Raw genomic sequence first — 9,157 nt, 5'->3', positions numbered from 1 at the left:
GTACTCCGGGGAGGTATTGAATGCCCAGCGAGACCTTTTCTGGCCATCAGCCTGGTCCCTGGCTCAGGCTGCAGCGGTGTAGAGCCCAGGGGAGCTCACTGCCCAGGAGCTAGCCTTGGCCGTGATGGCAGATAGGGCACGTCAGGAAAAGCCACGCTGGTGCAATCTCCTCTGTACCCACTTATTTCCAGGTAGCCTGTTTAAAGGGAACATCTCATAAGCAAGAAAATATTTTTTATACAGAAGAAAGCTCATTGTTTGTGGGGTTGTCTCATCTGATGGTCTCTTCTACTAAAGCCTCCTGGGTTGCAAAGTACTCGGGAAATATGAGCATCCCTCTTGGAGACACAAACATGCAGAGCAAGGAAAGCACGTGCAGCTGGGAGTCAGTGGTGGAAGGTTGTGGCTGTTAGATCTTATACATTTGCATTCAACTATCCTGTCTGGCTGCCAGGCAAACTGCAACTGGAGAAATACATTGTTCAGTTTGTGGAGCAGGACAAGCTGAAACAGTTTTGGGGGCTGTGTGGCCCCAAGCCTGTGTTGTTGTCCAGTTTGATGGGCAGCCGCCCATGGCAGCATCACACAGGCTGGGGATGGAATGGGGAGGATGTCAGAAGAAGAAAGTATTTGTAATTTCTCTTCCTGAAAGGCTGGAGCAGACAGGGCCTTTCCTCAGAACTGGGAATTTCTAGGCTTAAAGCACCTTCTTCCCACTGACCCCCATCGCACTTGCTGATGCTGTTAAATTCTCCAAGCTGTGGCCAGCAGCACAAGAGAACAGTGCTGGAGCTGTTAATATTTCACCTCCAGCTATCTTTTATTTCCCAAGCCACAAATCCTTCTACTTCCACAAAAATCAGCTCAGGAACTGGGTCTTGGTGACCAAAATATCTGTGAGCTTGTGCAGAAAGAGTAAAGCAGGGAGCTGGGGCTCTTCTAGACCCAGGGAGGCAGCGACTTCTGCTTGCCCTTGGCTGCCTGCCTCACATCACGGGGGAACACAGGGTCCACCCAAGTGCCCTCTGAAACACAGGGCTCCTCAGCAAGTGATTTGCAAAGATCCCCAGTGAGGGCTGAAGCTGCTTAAAAATCCAAAGACCTCAACAAAAAATGTAATTGGGGTATTTTTCATATTCTGGTGCAGCCCTCTGGGAACAGCAGAGGTGAGCAGGTAAGTGGGGAATTACCACTGCATCTGAGCCTGGGGAGAGGGGCTGACCTGGTATCTCCCCCACCACCCCGGCACGGCAGAGCACAGACCCTGTCTCCTCACATCCCAGCTCTGCATCTCACATCTCAGCTGCTCTCATGTGTCCTGCTCATCCCTGTTCAATTGTATTTTATTTGCTGTGGTCACAATAATTTTCTTGGCTCATTGCTTCAGAGACACCCTCCTCACAACCCCACGCTGGCTTTTCTTGGTGCATTGAGCATCATTTGTCTCTGGTTTCCAGTCCCTTCGCTGTCTGGTTACCTTTTCCCTGCACTGTTGAGTTATTAAATTCTGCCTCTGCTGCTTTGCATCATCCTCTTGATAAATTCTCCATCAGGCACATCTGATTTTCTCCCATTGTGCTTATCGGACTGGAAGGAGGATTTTGCTCTCAATGTTTCCCACTGTCCTTCCCATCTCTGCAAGCCATGATGCCTGTGGAAATTAGATATCAGTCAGGTGAATGGTCCCTTGGTGTCTCCGTACATCACACTGACCTGTGTGCTGTGCTCTCCTCTTGCCTGTATCCAGTTGCTGCCCAATTTTGCCTTGAACTTTAGGTGCAGGAACCAGCATTTTGTTTAGGATCTAAAGCAACTCCCTTCACCAAGGGCTCCAGCAGGACAAAGGAGTAAATTCTTCCACTGCTCCTTAGAGCAGCGTGGAATAGAAAAGTTTTTTCTTCTAGGAAAAGGGGATATTTTGTGGCCTGTAGAAAACAAGGAAGTCCTTCTGATGGAGGATAAGAGAGGCAATGGAAGGCAAAAGCTTGAGGTCTGGGGTCATTGGCCTGGCTGTTACAGCATGGCTGAGCTCATTTGATACCATGATTTATTCCAACTGAAAATGAGGTTTAAGGCATTGCCAGCTCCCCGGGGAGTGTACACACACTTCTTTTGTTCATCTGTTTTCTCAGCTCTTGTTGAAACTTGTAAATGAAACATCCTCCTCTGCCAGCACTTGTCTCTTTGATCTTTCATAAAAAGTGTGTGAAGCTTTTTACCAGAAACCATTGCAGCAGCGTTCCTGCTCTGAAGGTTGGTCAGCAATAACCCATGAGGCAATACGAAAGGGCACACCTTCTACTGGGAAAAACCTATCTGGGGAGGCCGTGTCCCCTTCGCATGTGGCCCCGCTGTGATTAGTAAAAGCTTCAAACTCATTTTCTTTCTCTCTCTTTGCAGGCAAAAATGTCAAGGCCAGTGCAAGCTCGGAGGCTGGAGGGAATAGAGAAGAATATCTGGTGAGTTAAGAGAATATCTGGTTTACCCTGGTGGTAGATGTGGTTTTAGGCAGCCTAACACCACATAGAAACCGCTGCAGCCACACAGCACAGAGCAGAAATCTCCCTCGGCTGCTTTGCATCTGCTCAGGAAGCGCATCGGGGCATGTTTGTCCCAGGAGATTTTACCCTGGCTCAGTTCTGTACCTGCTGCTCATACTTTATGCCATATCAGGTCCCCATCCTGCAGGAAGGCAGGCAGGAGCACCTTGTAGTGCACTGCACTCCATCCGACCCACCTGCCTGGATGATCCCAGCAGCACCCAAATCTGAGCCAAGTGGTTGCAGCACACTGGCTGCAGCCTGGCATCTGCTTCGAGCCCACCCTAGGGCACTGCAAGCAGAGAGGCACATGAAGAGATGCTACAAATGCCGTTCCCAGCCTGCCAGGCACAGTATGGCACTGGGAAAACTGCATGCTTGAAGAAGATATTTAAATGGGCTTTCCCCAAAGCCCTGCTGTACCTAGTTTCAAGCTACAAACTGCTGAGGAGCTGGCTCTTGGGTGAGAAAAGTGCTGAGTTCAGCCTGCCTTTCCCTCTGCAGATGCCTTCACCATGTCTAGTTGATAAATTTTGCAGAACTGGTATAAATTTGAAAACCTCTGAGACCTCCCCTGCTCAGTCTGGTCTGATCAGAAGCAGTACATGGCCTTGGCTGGGACCACACACCCAGACAGCACAAGGGCTGTCTCCTTCAAGAACAAATTAAAACCACCCCCAGGGCAATCGTAGCTCATCCTTGTTTTAATTGAAATGGGTCTGAAATGACCTGTGCTTGGTCCTGTCCACCTGTGAGCAGCAGGATGGCTCTGCAGGAGGGACACCAGCCTCACTCACTTCCAAAGGGATGCTGGCAAGCAGAGCTGGTGCCAGCGTGCTGCCTGGACCCTCTGTAAATCTTCTCTTTCTCTCCCTTTCTTCTCTTCAGGGTGGAGTTTGTAAAACTGGCTGCCACCTACTCCACAGTGAACCTGGGCCAGGGCTTCCCTGACTTCCCCCCACCGGATTTTCTGAAGGAAGCATTCACAAGAGCCCTCAGCGGGGAGAACCACATGCTGCACCAGTACACTCGTGGCTTCGTGCGTGGACAGACCCCTCCTCCTTGGCAATGGCCCCCTCACTCCCTGTTAGCCTTGGCCACTTCAGGGCTCATCAGGCAGTGATAAACAGGGCAAACCACATGATGCAAAACATGCATCAAGCCTCAGCCCGAGCCCCCTGTGCCCAGGGCTGTGACACCCTGCTTCACCAGGGCATTTGAAGCAGCCAGGCTGGAAGATGACCCACACACTTGGTCACAGGGTGCTTGGCTGCCCAGGCCCCTCCCAAGGGCTCATCCATGTTTTAAGAGGCTTCTGCAACCCAATTCCCACCACTCCTCTCACCCCACAGGGACACCCACCTCTGGTGAAGATCCTGGCACAGTTTTTTGGGAAGCTGCTTGGACGAGACCTGGATCCTATGACCAATGTGATGGTGACTGTGGGGGCGTACCAAGCCCTTTTCTGCTGCTTCCAGGCTTTTGTTGATGCAGGTGATGAGGTAAGCCAAGATTTGGGCTTGTTACACAGGCAGCCTTCCCCCAGGAGAGCCCTTCCTGGCTGTAAGTCTGCCAGGGGTAGGTTTATATAGTCCTTTTGCAAAGCAGAAAATGTTTTATCCCCATTCTCCAATATTTGAGCTTCCAAAGGAAAAAAACTCTCTCCTGCAGGGCACTGTCTCATTTCTGCATAAGCCAAAATAACCCTTTTGCCCAGTTGTTTTTCCCTGACACTGCCCACTGGCAATGCAAGTTCTCCTTTACAATAATTCATGGATTAAAAGTTCCTGTCCCTCCCATTGCTCTCTGCACCCACCAGGGAAGGGCTGAGCAGTGCCAAGAGGGTTCTGAAGTGTCCCTTTCTTCCAGGTGATAATCATTGAGCCTTTCTTTGACTGCTATGAGCCAATGGTGAAAATGGCTGGTGGGACATCTGTGTTTGTTCCTCTGAGACCGGTGAGTGGGTCAGACCAAAGCTCTCCAGGAGGGAAACATAGCAAAGTTAGTGAAGAAGTGAGTGGTAAGCAAGGTACAGCAGTAGCAAAGCAAGCCAAGATTCCCTTCTGTTCTCTCTAGAAAGCTCCAAAAGATGGAAAATTGATGTCTAGTGCAGACTGGCAGCTGGACCCAGCTGAACTGGCTTCTAAATTCAGTGAACGGACAAAAGCCATCGTACTGAACTCACCTAACAACCCTCTGGGCAAGGTAATGCCTCTGGCCTTGCTGTGGCTGGTCCTGGAAGTGGCTGGGGTGCTACAGCTCACCCAGCCACGTTTGCAGCCTAGCAGCGACCCGACTATCCTCGCACACAAGGGCAGAGGGTGTTGTAGGAATGCCACATGCCACACACGCTCTTCTGGGTTTTAAAGTCTGGGTTTTGTGCCAGCAGTGGCTTTGCCCTGTTAGACCACTGCAGCCAGCTCCTGTCCACTCTGGCTTGGGAGATGGGGCAGGCAGGGTGTGCAGCCTTCACAGAGAGGCAGGGACAGACAAGAGCCCAGAAATGCTCTTGCTGCACCTCTGCTCCGCTCCCTGCCTGCTGCAGGTATTCAGCCGAGGAGAGCTGGAGCTCATTGCAGACCTGTGTGTGAAGCACGACGTCCTGTGCATCAGCGACGAAGTGTACGAGTGGCTGGTCTACGATGGGAAGGAGCACATCCGCATCGGTACGGAGAACGGCTTGTCTGAGCTTGGGTGTTCTCTCTGAATACAGGATCTTTAGGGAAGGAACTGCTGGTTTATCTGGGGTCCCCTGGCAATTACATGGGCTGCTTGCCTGCACAGCTCTACCAGACATGTATCCATGTTAGAGATATTTTCTGCACTTCAGTCTCAGCCTCCAAGTCAGGACTTAAACTGGAGCCCTGACTTCCAGAGCCAGTCAGAGGAATCAGAGAGCTGGCTTCACAGCATGAGATCAGAGCAAAGAGCCCTTTGGCTCCAGTGAAACTGAGGGGTTTTTTTCCCATACTTTGTAAAACCACAGTTTTCTGGGTGTCTCTAGCTTTGGAACATCCATTTCAACATGATTTCAGAAGCCTGTTCTTCCTGTTGCAGTTACCTTGTTACAGGGTGAAGGTGCTCGGCACCTCTGGGAGCCCCTGAGTCTGGGTACATGGGAATGAAAACACTAAATTACAAAGAGATGCTCTTGAGAAACCTGGCTGCCTGCTTGGGGTGTGCTTTGAGGCTTATCCAGGTGAAAGACGTGCTGCAAACACAAGAGGCCACCATGGGTTATGGTGGGCAAAGAGCTCCCACCTTGTTATTAAAGCAGCAAGCATGGTGAGCTCTGCCATCAGTGTTTCTCTTTCCTTTTGTTGCCAGCCAGCTTGCGAGGGATGTGGGACCGCACGGTGATCATTGGGAGTGCTGGGAAAACCTTCAGTGCCACTGGATGGAAGGTGAATTCCCCTGCATGGCATCTTGCTGTCACCCCATCCCTTTGCACCAGGGCATGGGTCCCATTGCCATAGCACAGCACTGGGGACACTGCTGCCAAACACCCAGCTTTGAGTCAGGTCTGAAAGTACCAAAGCTGCTTTGTGATAGCCCTGACTGGAAAATACAATGAAGCCAGCACAGGCAAATAAAGGGGAGCCCAAGGTACCCAGAGACTTACCACCTTCCTCCTCCTCTCCTGGCCACAGGTGGGCTGGACCGTGGGACCCAACCGGCTGCTGCAGCACCTCCGTACTACGCACCAAAACTCAGTGTACCACTGTGCCACAGTTGCCCAGGTAAGGTGGCTCCTGGCAACTGGCCCTGCAATTCCCAAGCCCCCAAAGCAGGGGTGAGAGAGGGTCCTTCTGCCCACGGCTGACCTGAAAGGCAAAGACAGGGTGATGCGTGGTGCCCTGGTTCCCCTCTCCCTGCAGTTGCCCCATACCTGAGAGGAAGGGGAAAGTCCAGCCTGCCTGGGGTATTCCTTATTTTGCATTGACAAATGCAAGGGGCCATTTGGAGGGGGCTGGAGGCAGAGAGTTTGGCTCAGTGCAGTGAGAAATCACCCCCTGCTCCCCATTCACCTGTGAATTGCACCAGAACAAAGACTCTGGTTCTTAAGCAAGCCTTGACCATCTTCCCACCAATTTCGTCTCTCCTCGCAGGAGGCCGTGGCTCAGGGTTTCCAGAGGGAGCTCGAGCTCTACGGGAAACCAGAAAGCTACTTCATCCAGCTGCCCAAGATGCTGCAGCAGAAGAGAGACTGGCTGGTCCAGAGCCTGGATGCTGTGGGGATGAAACCCATTGTCCCCGAGGGCACCTACTTCTTGGTGGCAGACATCTCCGAGTTCAGTGAGTCAGGCAGCTGTGGTTTTGCTCAGGCAGAGCTGAGTATGGGGGGCCCAGCTCAGAGTGGCACCACTGGCAGGGACGGGAACCTGCATAAACCACCACCAAAGCAGGAAGGGACAATAGCGTGTTCCTCATCTAAGCTCCCAGAGGTCACAGATTTGGGGCTTGGCTGAGGCACCCAGCAGCAGCCCCCACCTCCACCCTGCTGTGCTTCTCCTGCAGAATCTGATGTCCCTGATGTCCCAGACTCTGATGACCCCTACGACTCCAGATTTGCAAAGTGGATGGTCAAGAACAAGGTAAATGCATCAGGCCCTTTCCGCTGCGTTTGCCTCGGGTGGGTTTGTGCCCTCCCTGCTGGCTGCACTCATGGGAGCCAGCAGCACACCACCATTGCAGGTCAGCAGCTCATGGCCACAGGGTGCTCAGGGTGTGTGGCAGCAGCTGGTCTCCACCCCAGCAGCCTGAGCTCAAGCAGAGAGAGCAGACAGGGCACCAAGGGCATCTACAAGCCCATTCGAAAGACTTGTGAGCAATAGGTGGACAGGTTCACCCACGCCAGGCCAAGAGGAATAACCTCAGCTCCACGTGTTTTCCTTTCCCAGGGACTTGCTGCCATCCCGCTCTCTGCTTTCTACTGCGAGTCCCACAAGAACAACTACAACCATTTCATCCGGTTCTGCTTCGCAAAGGTGAGATACGTGGCAGCACGAAGGGAGGTGAGGTTGAGGGTAAATGATCTCATTTAATGAGATGAAGAAATGCAGAGAATGTGATTGTTATATAAATGATGCCCGCAGTGAGGGGAAAGGAGATTTGTCTGGAAGCCACTGACCAAACCTGTGGTATTTGTTTAGGAGGAAGCTACACTGAAAGCAGCAAATGACATATTGCAAAAATGGAAACGTGAGAAAACCAGTCCCTGAGCACATTGGAGAGAAAACCAGGCTCTCCTTTGTCATCCATGACGACTGCTCTTCTTCCCCTTCCTTTACTTGGCTACAGACTTTGATACATCCTTATTTTTGTGCTTTCAACCACATTTTCTATCAGACAAATGGGTAAGAGATTTGCCAGGCTGAGGACCTAGGGGACACTTTCTGTCACTGTGAAATGATTGCGCTGTTCCTTACAAGAAGTGAGTCTTTGCACGCCCTGCCAGTATTCAACATTTCTTCTTCTTAAGTTTAAAGACTTTGCTAATCAGTTCTGGGATGCATCCAGCGAGACACAAGGTAAGGATGGCTCCTGGGGACTTTTCCACCACCAAATTCTGAAAAGGTACTTCAGGACCTACTTTTAAGGCCGTGCTGAGGGGTTACTGTGGCTTATCATCCCCACTCATGTACCCCAGGGTGCAGGACAGCGTTTCCACCAGCTCCCACATTCCCCCTGGGACTGTGCAGTATCACCACTCATCAGCAGGTTGATTCCTATGATCCTGAAAATTACAAACCCAATGAGATGCTGTTTCCCGTAATTAACAATTTTCCTCTTGTTTGTTTGTTTGTTTTTCTGTGCACCTCTGGGGAAAGTGACCGCAGAATTGGTAACTTGCTCCCCCAAGGAACTGAGCATTCATAAATAGCCCAGTTAATGCCAAACCTTCCCTGTGCACCCTCAAACCACCCCTGGGACTTTGTCAGGGTGTGGCAGCATTGCCCAGGCTGCAAAGGCAAAGCTTCAGGCCTTTGACAAGTGCACGCAGTGGCCGGGGATGAAGGGGACAGTGGCCTTGGGCTGCTCCCGCTGCTGGTGGCACCTGCAACCTCCCACCCACTGGGCTGGTGGGGCAACACAAGCAGCATTTTGAAAGGTAATTCTTGCGTCATTCTCGATTTCAACCTGGATAAGAACATAAACCAGCATCATCAGTCACGCAGGAGTTACGTGCGACAGACTGTGCGATAAGTATTTGTGGTAGCTAAATTATTAAAGATGATTTACTGCAATTATTGAAAAGTAGATGTCTCTGTAATGATTGTAGAAGTGACACAGCCCTCCTGGAGAGCTGCCATCACCCGTGTGACATCCGCAGCAGCTCTGCAGGGCTTGTGTGGGGGGTGGCAGCTGGGGGTACCGATCCCCACGGAGCCAGAGCTGCACCGACCCGGGGAGACAGGGAGACAAACACCCACCTCCTGCCTTCGCCCATGGGAGATGTGTCCTGTCCTGGGTGGGTGAGGGTGCTGCTGAAGGCCCTTTTGCACCCACGCTGGGAGAGCTGCGATCACCGGAGCAGATAAACGACCATGAGATTAGATTATTACCATAAATAGTAATTGCAACATCCCCAGGTGTGTGGGCTCTTGCTCTAGGCC

The 9,157-nt window shown here is 51.6% G+C and overlaps 1 protein-coding gene across 1 annotated transcript; it reads left to right on the top strand.

Annotated features, from left to right (window-relative positions):
- The first annotated feature begins 869 nt into the window (after positions 1–869).
- Positions 870–7,762, top strand: KYAT1 (kynurenine aminotransferase 1). The gene is made up of 14 exons (XM_010166099.1): positions 870–881; positions 2,235–2,276; positions 2,401–2,459; positions 3,429–3,579; positions 3,893–4,042; positions 4,410–4,496; positions 4,617–4,745; positions 5,086–5,206; positions 5,868–5,944; positions 6,191–6,280; positions 6,650–6,836; positions 7,059–7,135; positions 7,442–7,528; positions 7,694–7,762. The coding sequence occupies exons 3-14, from the start codon at positions 2,407–2,409 to the stop codon at positions 7,760–7,762; spliced, it is 1,278 nt and encodes a 425-aa protein (XP_010164401.1). The 5' UTR covers positions 870–881; positions 2,235–2,276; positions 2,401–2,406.
- Positions 7,763–9,157: the final 1,395 nt, after the last annotated feature.

The sequence above is a fragment of the Antrostomus carolinensis genome, unplaced genomic scaffold (assembly GCF_000700745.2).
Source record: "Antrostomus carolinensis isolate BGI_N321 unplaced genomic scaffold, ASM70074v2 scaffold37444, whole genome shotgun sequence".
NCBI lineage: Eukaryota > Metazoa > Chordata > Aves > Caprimulgiformes > Caprimulgidae > Antrostomus > Antrostomus carolinensis.
The sequence above is the reverse complement of the archived record's forward strand: the minus strand, read 5'-3'. Positions and strand labels throughout refer to the sequence as shown.